Here is a 15,626-nt window from a genome sequence, read left to right on the forward strand (position 1 = left end):
TAATTAATTTAGTTTTTGGAAAGAAAATACCCTAGATTCCCCAAAATATAAAAAAAATATATCGTAAAATGGATGTGAAGATATGATGTACTTAAATTTTATGATATATACCTGCTGAAATATAAAAGTGTAAGATAAATTGTGAAATGTATTTGAATAATATTATTTAGTTGTTTAGTTAGAGTAAAAAAATAAATGGGTTTCGTAATAAATTAAAAATGATTGCGAAATTTATTTAAATAGAGTTGTCTCCTTATTATATAAGAAGTTCATATTTATTAGGGATTTGACTCCATTTATTCTCGTAAGAAGGAAAGACCTCATTGATTGAAAAACTAATAATTATTAATATATATATATATATATATATATATATATATATATATATATATATATATATATATATATATATATATATTATAAAATAAGGACGCCGGTGTAATATTTGATCCCACTTCATAATATCTAGTATATGCATATCTCTTATGACTTTTGAGCCAACCATAAGTAAGTGATAAACACAAACATAATCCAGCAATTTTTGTTTTGGGTACAGAACATGCATGATTCTAGTGCCCTTCCTAACATTTGTTCTCCACCAAATATCCTAAAGGAGAAAAACCTCATGCTGGGCCTCATAAATGGCCGTCTCACAACTAATTCGGGTGCTCTTGTATAGTCCAACTACGACGTGCATCACACGTACACGGACAACAACAATCAAGCATGTATAAATGTAATACGTACTCGGAAGTCTCAAATTCTCTTTCGACCTAACACCATGATTGGTGCACAATTTGAGTTGATCTTCAGCATGACTGGGATGTCTTTGTCATCTGAATTTGTGGTTGGGCAATTAAGCCTCCTAATACATGAGCATTGACCCCATTAATGGTGAATTACTAATTTTCCGAATTTTGGAAGCTAGAGTTGAAGTTGAAGCTAACAATCCCCTGGATTGAAGTAGTCCCTTTTAATTTGGTCATGTAAATTGTATACATGCATGCATAATCTTATGTAAAGGATCAATGATGTGTGCCTTTTAGTGATGATGCGCCTAAACACACCCTTCATTTTTTTTTATGAACTAAACACATGCACCCCTCATATTTTCACAGAAAACCTGTTAGAAAATAAAATAAAAAATGAAAGAAAATAAATACGAAGAAGATGCACAGTATTGAATTAAATAATAAAATAACAGTAGCAAAATAAATTTAATTGACACCACATGAATAATGCATTATAACATACAATAAACACACGGAAAAAATAAATTAGGGGAAGAAAGATATAGCCTGGGTTGAAGCGCGTAAATGCTATCTTTAGAGAGAAAACGCCCTACAGCACTGGTAGGAAAATTTGATTGCGCTTCTCTCCCAAGATACGACAACCCGTTGGTTCCGATCGTGTACAGCGAAAGATCCCCGAACCTTCTGAACACCAATGCTCTTACTCTCACAAAAATAAGTTTTTTATTTTTATAGAAAAAGAAAGAGACAATTTTTCAGGAGGAAGAAACCAGATGTTGCTCTATCATCTCTCTAGAAAAGAGGAAAGATATATATACGCACAAACCACCTTGTCCAACAAACAAAATATGACCGTTGAAAATCAACCTACAGTTGTCAAAACAAATATAACAAACTAGTTGACTCATTAAAACAAAATCTTAAGAAAATCTAAAATAAATATTTTATTTTATAAAATAGAATTAATATAATTAATATATATTTATAAATTTTAAATTAAAACACAAATATTTACCCACATTCCCCCACATAATTTAAAATTTTAAAATATATTTTCTAAAAGATAATTTGTATAGAAACATGAGAGAAAGAGCATGTGATATTGTATTTCAGTATAAGGAATCTTCCAGGTTTGAGCCTTATACCTAGTGTTTATGAACTTCCACCCGAGAAAAATGTAGTGACTTAATTGGTCTTGAACTACATATTCTTTAACCGGACTTTAGTACACAACCCCTACAATATTGGCGTTCAATTAGGTTCTAATCAGTGGTAGCGCGTTATACGGCCTTACGCTTGTATCTTGTTTCGTGAGTGTCACTTAGAGATTAACCCATATCTCACAGTGGTGGCCCCACCACCACACTCACTAGGTGAATCCTCAAAAAGTGAGTTGTGACTCCCACCCCTACAATAATTGTCATCGGACTCATTAAGAGGTATTTTTTTAACCAAAAATACACATATATAAATACCTCAACCTTAATATTACCATAATTTATAATACACCTCATCATAGGAATCAGAAACGGAACAGTCCGCCAAATTTCATTTTGGTGTACTTTAGTTAACAAACAATTTCATTGTTACTCGTTGAACTCCATTCATGGGATCACCAATCACACGGAGACGGGTGTCCATTGTTGTAACTAAATAATGGGCTTTAGTCTCATTCCCCTCGACGACTCAAGTACTTGTTGACGCGTCAACCCTTTTGTAAGCGGATTTGCAATATTATTTTTTGACTTGACAAAGTCAAGAGAAATGACAATATGAGAAATCAAATCTCTTATAGACTTATGTTTCACTCTTAAGTGTCTTCTTTTTTCATTAAAATTTTGCTAGTCACTTTAGATATAACAATTTGACTATCACAATGCATTGGAATTGGAGGTATACATCACATAATACATTTTAAAGAAATTTAGCCTCACTAGTAGCAATATTTAAAGCAATAATTTTTGCTTTCATATTAAATAATAATTTGTTTAGTAGATTTTCGTGATACTGCACAACCAATTAAAGCAAAGACATAACCACTTGTCAATTTTATTTCATCAAAATCAGAACTTCAATTTTATATCATTTAATCCCTCAATTACTTTCCAATCTACCAACTGCATGTGCAATATCAGACAGACCTAGAGAAGTTTGTCAAATACAACAAATAACCGATACTTTAAGAATATTGATGTGAAGAAATTCCTTTACTCAAATTTTTCTTTAACTTGATGGATGAGTCGTAAGGGGTAAAAAATGTTTCGCATCAAAATAATTAAACTTCTTCAATAGCTTTTCAACATAATAAGATTGGGTAAAAGTCATGCCATCATTTTTCTTTATAAGTTTAATTCCCAAAATCACATCTACTTGACCAAGGTCTTTTATGTCAAAGTTTCTAAACAATAAGGACTTCACATCATTTTTTAAATGCATATTACTACCAAATATCAATATGTCATCCAGATACAAACATAAAATGACACATCCATTATCATCAAATTGTTTCACATACACATATTTATCACTATCATTAATTTGAAAATCATACAAAAGAATAACTTAATCAAACTTTTGTGTCATTGCTTTGGAGCTTGTTTCAAACCATATAAAGATTTAACAATTTATTTTTTAAGAAAAATTTTTTTCAAAGAAAGTGACATCTCTAGATTGCATAATAGTAACATTATAAATTTTAGTCACTTTTGAATTAACAACTAAGAATCTATAAGTAGTATTATATAAAAAATATCCAACAAAATACAATTAACATTTTTTTTCAATTTTCCTTTTCTTATTAATAGGGATATTAACCTTTACTAGACACCCCCACACTTTAAGATATTTCAGATTTGGTTCTCTTTTTCTCCATAGCTCATAAAGATTTTTTTTTAATTTTTTTTATAAGGTACTCTATTAAGAATACGACAAACAAAATATAAAGCTTCACCAAAGTGTTTATTTTATTGTTTTTGTGTGTTATATTTTCACAGGCTTATCTTTTATCAATGAGTTATATATAAAGAGGCAATCGGTCAACATGTAGCAACAAAATACTTGCAGTAGTAATAATAATGTTAAACAATAGAAATTAAAAAACCAAACAACAAAGGTCTTGATTCTAAAGACTTGTGTTCACAGAATCATTTGACCAAGTAAAAGATAACTTCCTAAGATAAGAATGAAAGTAGTGAGATGTTTTTAGTTTTTCACATAAACTAATTCTAAAAGCATTTTATCTTAAACAAAAATACAATTGACAAGGAAAATATTTTTCAACAATCTCATACTAATTTAAAATTTCAGGAAAAATAATATAATAAAAACATTTTTAATGGAACATAATGCATAGTATTTTTATCCATTAATTTTTCATGCTTACTAGAAAGGAACTCAGTCATATCCATTATAGATATTTTGATACAACATCATGCTACTGCAGAAAAGACTATGCAAGAAGAAAGTATAAAACATTTTCTCTCTAAAACTTTTTCTCTCTAAGACTGTTAGAAAATAAAATAAAAAATGAAAGAAAATAAATACGAAGAAGATGCACAGTCTTGAATTAAATAACAAAATAACAGTAGCAAAATAAATTTAATTGACACCACATGAATAATGCATTATAACATACAATAAACACAAGGAAAAAATAAATTAGGGGAATAAAGATATAACATGGATTGAGGCGCGTAAGCGCTATCCTTAGAGAGGAAACGTCCCACTGCATTGGTAGGAAAATTTGATTGCGCTCCTCTCCCAAGATACGACAACCCGTTGATTCCGATTGTGTGCAGCGAAAGGATCTCCGAACCTTCTAAACACCAATGCTCTTACTCTCACAAAAATAAGTTTTTTTATAGAAAAATAAAGAGACAATTTTTTAGGAGAAATTCTGTCATTTCTCTAGAAAAGAGGAAAGATATATATATATATATATATATAGGCACAAACCACCTTGTGTAACAAACAAAATATGACCGTTGAAAATCAACCTACAGTTGTCAAAACAAATATAACAAACTAATTGACTCATTAAAACAAAATCTTATAAAAATTTAAAATAAATATTTTATTTTATAAAATATAATTAGTATATATTTATAAATTTTAAATTAAAACACAAATATTTACCAACAAAACCCATCGAATATGCTATATATATTTTATATCTTTGTTAAGCTATGAAACCAAAACGGAAAAAAATTGGATATATTTATATATAATTTTTATTTTTATTTTCGTAAGTTATTTTTTAATTTTGTGAAAAAAGTATTAAAACTATTTTCTTATGTTTCAACTTTCTTCATAAAATATATATTTGTCTATTATTAACATTTCTAAAACCTAAATTTCTGTTAAAAGTACTTTTTTTTTTGTTAAATACCTTCTCTCAAATAAGGTTCTAGACCAAAATTAAAAATTTTCTTGCCACAAATATAATTGTTTTATCTACATGAAAATTCAATTTAAAAACAGCTTTTATTGATCAATTTGTCGATAGCATCTGATTGATGACTTTGGGTTTCTTTATTTAAAACTTTCGTGACGGAAATAAGAATATTACATGTGTTTTGGTCGTTTGGAGTACAATTCAAAACCAAAACATTATAAACTTTGTTTAAGAGGCGCATCATATTCTTTGTCAAAAACCAAAACACTACAATTCAACACGCACACCCTCAAAACTAAAGCACAATCCATTCACACCAACGCCTTAAGCATTAATTACTTGTTTAGTCTAGTTTCTATCATGTGATATTTTATGTTTTAGTCTTTATTTTAAAAATGTACTCATTTTAGTTCATTTATATGCAAAATTTTCAGATTTTAACGTACCCCTTGCCATTAATGTTGATGTTGTATTGATGAGGCATTAACGTAGTGTTTGTGATTTATGTTTTAATCGCTATCCTTGCACTATATTTTGTTTTTTGATTGTTATACCTGCACAATCTTTACATTCAGTCCCTATGAGTGTTATTTTTTATGTTTTAATTCCTATCAACACATCTTCCTCCTCTTTGTATTGTATGTGTTATATATGCTTCTTTTAAATCCCTTGCATGAACTAATTCTTGTAGACCTTAAATTGAAGAATCTTGAGGTTGTAGAGTTTAAACGCGCTTTCCAGGAGCACTGTGTGGCAAAAATATTCTCAGTTTTCAAATTTATGGTAGTTTAACAACCATTAGAAAAAAAATTAACAGTTTTGCACTATTATAGTTTCAATTTTGTGGCTGTTAGAAAACCTAGAGCTCATATAATAGTAGCCCGAATACCCTAGCAAATGATGCATCAAGATTAAAATGATTCAGATGATGCAAGAAGGGTTTGAGGCATCATATATCTCCAAACATTTGGTTCGTCAACATTGTATATCTTTAAGCATTTTATGTAGCAATATTAAAATGATGTAGCAAGTCATCACCACTTCAAGGAGTGCGCATACAAATCACCACTCACAGGTTACTTCATTTTGTTTAAAAAGTGTGTTTGAATCCTGCAACCTAAAGACTCACTGATTTAGGGTCAATAAGAATTAGTTTATGTAAAATGATTTAAAAAAAAAAACAGAACTTGCAAAATTAAAGGAGGAGGGAGGTCTTGATAGCATAAATTTATTTATTTTTTCTTTTATGTTCCTTGTTGTGCTTTACTAGTAACCAACTCTTGGCAATCAATATTTATTAATTTGAGTATTAAGGAATTGATTTATTTTAAATAAAACTTTCAGTTTATGTATTTTAAAAAAAAAACTTTGGAGATTTGACTCCATTATGAGTTCTTCTTTCTTGATTTCGAATTAACATAGACACAAAATCTTCCTTAAAGTGAGAGACTTGAAAAAAAAACTAAAATGATAAAAATGGTTAAGTTCAAAGATTAAATTTAAAAGTAAACTTTTAGACGTGACAACTTTGTAGATAATATGTGACAATCCTTAGATGACATGACGTCACCAAAGGTGTCACATAAACATATACATTAAGGTTAACAAAGATAAGTTAATGATATAATTAATTTGTTGCACTTTTTGCACATTTAAGAATTGAAATTGAATTTTTCATCTTTTAGAAATCAATCAGTCAACACCACACACTTTTGGGACAAAATTAGGATTTAGCAACAACAATAATAACAAAGAAAAACAAAAGCAACAATATGCTTATAAACAGAATAAAATTTTGAGAAATTTAAAAAGTGAAAAATGCTATTTAGATCCTAGAATCGCTATTCACACACCCTACATTTTGAAGAAGAAAAAAAACATAAAAAGATAACTCTATCCTCCCATCATTTTTCCTACACATCTCCCTCTTCCCCTTCTTAGTTACCCGCACCCGTTCTCCTTCCCGTCTCATACATGCACCCCCTTCCCTTCAAACCTCTCCATCAATCTTCTTTCTTTCACCTTCACTTGGATCTACATTTTGGAGCTCTTTTCCTCATGTACTTCTCATGGTTGTGCACATATGTATATATATTTTTTCCATTTATTTTGGTCAACAAAAAACATGATTTTGTTGTAATTTTTTCATAAAGAAATCACATTCCATTGAGTTTTGTTCAAAATCACAATGAAAATACATTTCCAGTATTGTGTCTAACGAGAGACGATACAACGAAAATGTTGTAATTCTAAACAAAACTCACAACATAAATACATTTGCATTGTGTTTCTCATTAACACAACAACAAAAATGTATTTCCATTGTGGTCTTGTTCAAAACCAATGGAAATACATTTTTGTTGGTGTCTAATGAGAAACACAATGGAAATGTACATTTCCCTTGTGCAATTCTTATTTGTTTTAAAAATATTTTTTCATATTATTAATAATTATTTTTTAGTTAATGCTTTTTCTAAATTTATATTTTTTTTGTTAATGTTGATTTTTAATGTTTAATATATGTAGATTTTTTAGTTTTTAAACTGTTATTGAATTTAAATATTTATTATTAGGTCAATTTTTTATTAATTAAAAATTGGAAATTAAATTGTTAGGTTTTATGATATAAGTGAATTTAATATTTATTAAAATTCATGTTTGTGTTAATTTTTTTATCAACATGTATTTTTTAGTTAATTTTTTAAATATTAATGTTTATTATTATTTTATATTTATATTGAATTTGTAACATCATGATTTTTCCACACACACACACACATATATATATATATATATATATATATATATATATATATATATATATATATATATATATATTAAGTGTTTGATTAACACCACATAGAATTAAATTTAAATTTACGTTGTTTGATGGGCTAACTAATAAAATGGCATAGAACTTTGCGTGTTTCATGTGTTTTAGTGACTCTAAGACAGTTGGGCGTTTTAGTGGAGTATAGTAATGTAGCTTGGGGTGTGGATAGAGGAATGGAGTGGTATCATGGGGAAAAGCCCAAAATCTTTTAAAGTCACCATTTCAAAAGCTACAAGGCAATTGTTATTCTTGCCTCCCTGTTTTAATAATATACCTCTTTTTATTTCTATTTTTAAAAAATAACCCTTTTATAATTTATAGCTCCCTTGAGTCTCTCTCTAACATTTCTTCTTAGTTCCACCTTTGCGTGCCAGGGTTTTCCTTGCACTCATTGATTACAAAAAAAAAAAAAAAAAATGCCAGATCCTACAATTAAAGAGAATCAGATAAGAATTCAGTTGTGGATTCTCTAGTGAAGTGTGGTTCAACCTTGACTACTTTCATACAAAAATGGACGTGACCACCTGACTTGCTTCTTGAATTAGTTGGTCGGCATGCGCTATCATCTACTTTTTTGTTGTGTGCCTTTGTTGTTTATTTCCTCCCTTGCCAAAAAAAGATCTCCTAGTACACTCTAGTTGCAAGACACAATACGAGGTATTAAGACTGAATTTCAATGCACTAAATTTTGAAGAAAATGTAAGAAACATTACTAAAAAAAATCTTTTTATGACACACTTACGACATTGGTCCTCCTAAACCATTGTGATATAATACGCGGTGGCACGTTCGTAATTATGAAGTTCGAAAATGAAGACGGTCATGTAAAAACCCATCTTCGAATTATTGTATGGCAATTTCCACGATATTGCTTTCGTGGACACCGTCGTAGTTTGCGCAACATATAGTCACGTGACTCGTTTCATTGACTGAGTCAGCCTCTTGTGACATCAATACACTTACTTGCCCTACGCGCTTCCCTCACTTAGGTCACCCTTCTTCGTCACTCACCCTTCCGCGCTGACCCACCCCATCGTCAAACGTATTCAGCCGCCGTCATCATCCACATTGAGTATCTCATTACCTCTGTCTGACTATTTCAGTTAGTATAATGATGCAAGCTAGGTCAGCATTTCATGGAACCATTGTAATAGGATTGGTCCAGTGTTGGGGGGTTGTGATAGATGCACAACAACTTAGGTTCGATTGTCGTTGCTTCCACTATGATATTAAATGTATGATTTGAGTGGATGCAAGTCTTGTTCTTCATCCCACTAATAATCTCAAGTAGTAGCACATGAAAGCACCATGTACCTCTGTTTTGCATAAGACAATACCATTCATTGCATATTCTGGAGACATAACCACTTAGAAAAATAGAAAGTTTAGTTATTAGGATAGAATATAATGAAGCAAGATCGGTAATATTCTGGTTGTTTGAGAGTTTACCCTTTTAAAAGTCAATTGATGATTATTTGTCACCAGCATCCATTGATTTTATTATAATTACAGAAATAGATTGTAACAATGAGAAATATGCAGGTGCAACTCACGAGTTCAGTTGACTGGAGGCTGGTCAAGTGATTTTGGCAACGAATTCAACTGAGTTATGTCATATTTGACACTGCTTTCAGCTGTACGTGAGCAATAATTTAGATGAGTAATTCTGTTTTCATGCTTATAGAAATTTGAAATTTGAATATTGAACTACCTATAATGTAATTTACACTGTAGAGTTGTTTTATTTATCAGCATGTGGCTGTAGATTTTAAGTTAGACATTGTTATAGAGTTATGCTATTGTTTTCTAATTGTTGTTGTTTTCTAGAAGATTTCATTTGATAACAATAAAAAGAAAGAAACAAAATATGACTTGTTATGTATTCTTAGAAGCCCAACAAATAAAGTCGTGTCTTACTGTATAAGCACACAAAAATCTTGCTATAATTGTGGATGCAACATCTGCTTCCCAGGACCTAGGAATGATTTTCTTATGAAGCACATAAGCATAAGTCTTCAAACTTAAAACATCTAGAATCCAAGGATAAGACAACTTTTCGATAGGGATCACGATATCTAGAAGACACCACTCACAGTCCCCCCACATGGACTAATAAATGGATGAATCCAATAACAAAAACAGCCTCCAAATTAATTGATAAGAGCCTTAATATACTACTTGGCAGATTGAGGCCTTAATATTATGAAGCACTTTCTTAAAATTGAGGCCCTAATATTATGAAGCACCTTAATATACTACTTTATTGGGACTTTGTAATTGACTTGTTAGTTTTGTTAGTTAGCAGGTGTTTAGGTTGTTTGGCTCTTGTGCCAAATGTACATTTTTAGTTAGGAATATTAATATGATGCTCTAAACATTTTGTAAACATAGATTTTGATGAAATTTGAGATTAGCCTTTGGGGTAAGTGAGAATTGTGTCTTGGTTCTTGGATTGGAACTTTTTTATTGTTATCTCTTTTGTTATGATATTTCTTAACCCTTTTGATTCCATTTATTGAGTTTTTGATGCTGAAATTTGTGATCCATGCCCATGAATTCAATGATTAAGTAGGTCTACATTAGAAGAAAATGGGATGGGCCATAACTCAGAGATCCCAAACTGGCCCAATAATTAGTTAGAGAAGTTGTTAATCATTTAGTCTTACTGTTGTATTGTAACAGTTAAGGAAAAGGGGGCTAGCTGAGATTGTTGGTGAGATAACACTTAGAATTAAGTATAATGCAAATCTGTAGTGTCTTATTAGTGCGTTCATCCATTAAATTAAGAAATACACAATTTGTAGAGAAAATAATAAATCACAGTTGAAAAGAATTGCAGTTAACTTGTGAAAGTGAATTTGGTAATCTTTATCTTCCACCGACTAAATTCTGAAGCTACCTCAGCATGTGGGGGAAGATATGGTGGGGCAACCAAACACTAACACTGCACAATCAAATATTCAGCTCACCAAAATGAAAACTTTGTACATATACATTATCTTTGGGCATTTTTGAAGCACTATAACTCACCCAACCTCTTTCCAAATCCCACACACTTGTAGAAAGACAAGAGTACACCAAGTCAAGTCCCTTGTCCAAAGTCCAAAATTTGAAACCCCATTTGCATAATTACAAAGGCTATGTTGTTGGCTTCTTTCTTAGCTTAAAAAATAGCATATATGTTGTTGGAATGTAGTGTAGGGTAAATATCCCATTTTCAATTCCTAATGTAGTGTAGGGTATAAATCACAACCACTATGGTGTACAAGGACAAATTCCCTTTATTGCCACCAATTTCTTAGTTTTTCAACTAATTTTCTTATACATTTTTGTGATTTCTCCTCTCTTTCTTTCATTAGAAGACCTTTTACAGGGTTTGAAATCCTTCGTCATTTGATGCAAATACTGAGTCAACCCCTGATCTAATTCTCATTGTCCTCTGCTGATTTGCTCACTGATGCATGTCTAGGTCTTTCTGTTCACCCAGGTCTACTGAGTTGCTTTATTCTGACTTCTGATTCACATTTATCTTTGATTTTTTGTTCCTTTTCCTATTTTAGTTCTGAGTTCTAACTACTCAATGCTCCACATTATTTTCACTTATCTCTTTTTATTGTTAAATATGAATGTCTTTAAGTTTTGGAAAAAATTATTTTATTCTGATCATTTTTGTGTATAGTATAAATTATTTATCTTGTATCTATATTCTTCAATATAATGGTCATCCCACTAAAGTTATTTGGGGTTGGCTGCAATAATAGCTGCTTAGGATAATAAACCTTTAAAGCAGCTAGATTTTATATTTCAGTATAGTATTTCATAAAATGGTGTATTTCATAGTACTGTAGGTATGCTTTATAGTTTTCGTATTTCTTTAAGCAAATCAACAATGTACTTCGTTTGGGAGATGGAAATACCCTTCCTGCTTTTGGTCACTTCCATCCCAAGAAATTTTTGTAGCTTCCCTAGGTCTTTAACTATGAATTCTGACTATACACACAATTATTGTTCCATCCTTGAAATCCTAGGAGTAGTTTCATATAAAGTTTCTCTTCTAACTTCCCGTTCAAGAAACTTCCCAAGAGGATGAAGAGATCACAATTCCAGCTACTTTAGTTGGTTGAGTTGTTGAGTTGGCTACTATGCCTGTCACTGATCTTGCAGTCTCCTCTGCTAATGCATCGCAGAAGGCTCTGTGTGTTATGAAACTGTCCCTCCTGCAGATGATTGTCATATGCAAAACACATACAAACAAAACCAAACCTATGTGACTAAAGTGCTGTAACAGTCCATAAATTTTTATTTTATGACTTTTTCTCTTTTCCCAAGACCTAAAAGACACACACATACATACTCCATGTTAGGCACCTGCCACTGCATTGATAAAATTTCTCAATTTTAATTTCATTATACTAACATTTTCTCTCTCACAAGTCACAAGGGTGTCATTATAGTTAGGTACATATATTATATATACTATATAGTATTTATTATATATATTACCTAGTTCAAATGTTGACTGTATATATCATCTTCTCCATTGTAAGAAGGGATAAGGAATGCAGATGGGTTTAATATTGTACACATTTGAATATAGAGACGTGAATTTGAGTCAACCTCGGATTGAAATAGCATTCTTCATAAATGAATGATGTCTTTGACTTGTGAAGTGATTTATAAATGGTCGTTCTTGATGGTTGTTTAGGTTAGTTACCTTGACAATAGGGTTCCACAGTCACAGTTGTACTCTCTAGTGCCACAGGTGTTGGAGTGAGCTTTCCAGTCTGATTGAACAACATACTTCTTGGATCATTTGTCATATTTCCACTTCTTCTGGCCATGCTTTCTGCATAAGTGCTTCTTGATGCCAGTGAGGTCCCCTAGGGCCCTTGAAGGCTCATGGTGCATGCAACTAGCTTCTGGGCACACATACACCTTCTTCCTTATAATCTCTTTGCTTGATCTTTGGTTCAGCTTCCATGGTAAATTGTGTCCTCTTCTGTGAAGTTGGAGATTCTGGTCTCTTTGAAATCCTTTGTTGCAAATCTCACAAATGAACCTATTACTTGCCAAGAGAGTCTTTGGAGACAAGCTGACAACTTCAGCTTTAGGGTCTAAATAAAACAATGAAGAAAAAAAACAAACACCAAACTAAAAAAATAAAGGAAAAGTTTAACCCAATTGAGATAAACATTAAAGAAGACAAACACATACAACAAACAAACCAAAACCAAAACCAAAAATAAACTATGCTTACAAGTTTGAATATTAGACATATAATAAATAAGAAACCTGGGTTGGCAGAAAGGTTTCTCTTTTTCTTTAGTGGAGGTTGTGTTTGAGTTTGTGGTGGAGTAAAGTATTGCTGTGAGTAATCAGTGCCAATTTCGGTTCTGTTGTCTGAGGAAGCCCTAGCTTCAGCAAATGTAGAAGTCAAATTAGACATGGTTTTTGGAACATCAAATATTATTCAAACCCTTTATCATTTTTCCCATATTTGGAGTTTTGTGAATTTTCATGAGCCATAGATCTGAGTTTTTTGTATTTACAAGTTTTGCTAGCTTCTGGGATCTAAGGACAAACCTCACCTAAAACATTTTTTTGTATAGATGTCATGCACATGGAGAAAAATGTTTGTGATAGTTTAATTGACACCCTTCTTAACATTAAAGACAAGACAAATGATGGTTTGAAGTGTCATCAAGACTTGGTTGAGATGGGTATATGAGAGCAGTGGCATCCAATCTCACAAGGTCGGCGCATGTATCTACCCCCAGCATGTCACACAATGTCAAGAAATGAGAAGAGGAGTTTTTGTCAATGTCTGCATAATGTTAAAGTCCCACAAGGATACTCTTCAAATATCAAGAGCCTTGTATCCGTCAATGAGCTGAAATTGGTTGGCTTGAAATCTCATGATTGTCATGTATTAATGCAACAACTATTGCCTGTAGCGATTCGGGGAATCTTGCCTGACAAAGTTCGGGTTGCCATAAGTCGTCTGTGCTTTGTGTTTAATGCTATCTGTAGCAAAGTCATTGACCCTAGATGATTGGATGAATTGGAGAACGAGGCTGCCATTGTCCTTTGTCAAATGGAGATGTATTTTCCTCCATCATTTTTTGACATAATGGTTCATTTGATTGTTCATCTAGTGAGGGAGATCCAGTTGTGTGGTCCAATTTTTTTACGGTGGATGTATCCAGTTGAGTGGTACATGAAGGTGTTAAAGGGGTATACGAAGAATCAATACCGACCAGAAGCTTCTATTGTGGAAATGTATGTTACTGAAGAATGTATCGAGTTTTTCTCCCAGTACATTGAGGGTGGTAAATCTGTTGGGCTTCTTGAAGGTCATCATGGTCCAAATCGGGGGGGGGGGGGGGGTAAGGGTACACGAGAATACAATGTTGTCACAATGACTTGGCACGAGGTGTCACAAGCGCATCTTTATGCATTAAATAACACAACAGAGGTCATTCCATACATAGATGCTCACAAAAAAGAACTCACAACAATGAACCCAAAACTGAACATGATGAGGGTTTTGCAAGAGCACAATAGAAGTTTCATTAACTGGTTTAGAGAAAGAATATTTCTTGATGACGATGCTTCTAAAACATTAAGATTGTTAGCTATTGGACCAAATCTGAATGTACCGACTTGGAAAGGGTATGATATCAATAATTATTCCTTCTACACCAAGTCTCAAGATGACAAAAGCTCAATGCAAAATAGTGGTGTGACTGTTGATGCTGATTTTGATCACTTTTCCAGTGCAGCAGAGAACAGTCCTATTCGAGCATCCATGCCTTACTTTGGAGTGATTGAACAAACTGGGAGGTTGATTACAATGAATTTAGAGTTCCTTTGTTTAAGTGTAAGTGGGTCAATGGCAATACCGGTGTCCGTCAAGATGAATTCGGATTTACTTTAGTAGACCTAAATAAGGTGGCTTACATGGACGAACCTTTTATTATGGACGAACAAGCAAGACAAGTGTTTTACGTCCAAGATCTATGCAATTCAAGATATTAAGTGGTTCTACAGGGAAGACCAAGTCATTTAAATGACGCACAAGATGGTTCCACGCTTGACATTTGTGAGACACCAAGTTTTTCCACAACAATGCCTTCTATAAACGAGTCTCCCGACGTTGATGATGTACACACAACTCGTAATGATCATAATGAAGGACTATGAGAGAACATTGTGACGTAACAGAATCGTATGAAAGTAACATAACAAGCTTATTGTGTTATTTGTTTTGTAATTTATTAATGTTGATATTTCCATTTACCTAAGTATATGTTATTTGTAAGTCCTTATTGTAAACATATTTGTTTTATTTTGACAGGGTCATGGGAACACCACCGCCATTACCCCCGCAGTCAGATGTTCAATTGGAGGCTATGTCTAGGAATACTAGACAATCCACACGGCTCAGACAGTTGACTTTAAGAACCTTGGACCTAGTAAGGGATGACATCTTGGTAAGTGACGTTAACATTCAACAGTGTATTTTTTTTATAACAATTTAAGTGTTTAAACCTTTGAAATTATGCAAGTATTACAAAACAATTTGTTATGTAGGAAAAATTTGATATCCCATAAGCGCTGAATGCAAAGAAAAAGTTCATGTCCATTG

General features: G+C 32.1%; 1 protein-coding gene across 1 annotated transcript; it reads right to left on the reverse strand.

Annotated features, from left to right (window-relative positions):
- Positions 1–12,787: 12,787 nt before the first annotated feature.
- LOC114372909 (protein indeterminate-domain 11-like) lies at positions 12,788–13,424 on the reverse strand. Its single transcript, XM_028330503.1, has 2 exons — positions 13,271–13,424; positions 12,788–13,092 (listed from the first exon to the last, which is right to left on the reverse strand). The coding sequence occupies exons 1-2, from the start codon at positions 13,422–13,424 to the stop codon at positions 12,788–12,790; spliced, it is 459 nt and encodes a 152-aa protein (XP_028186304.1).
- Between the last annotated feature and the right edge of the window lie 2,202 nt (positions 13,425–15,626).

Source organism: Glycine soja, chromosome 1 (assembly GCF_004193775.1).
Source record: "Glycine soja cultivar W05 chromosome 1, ASM419377v2, whole genome shotgun sequence".
NCBI lineage: Eukaryota > Viridiplantae > Streptophyta > Magnoliopsida > Fabales > Fabaceae > Glycine > Glycine soja.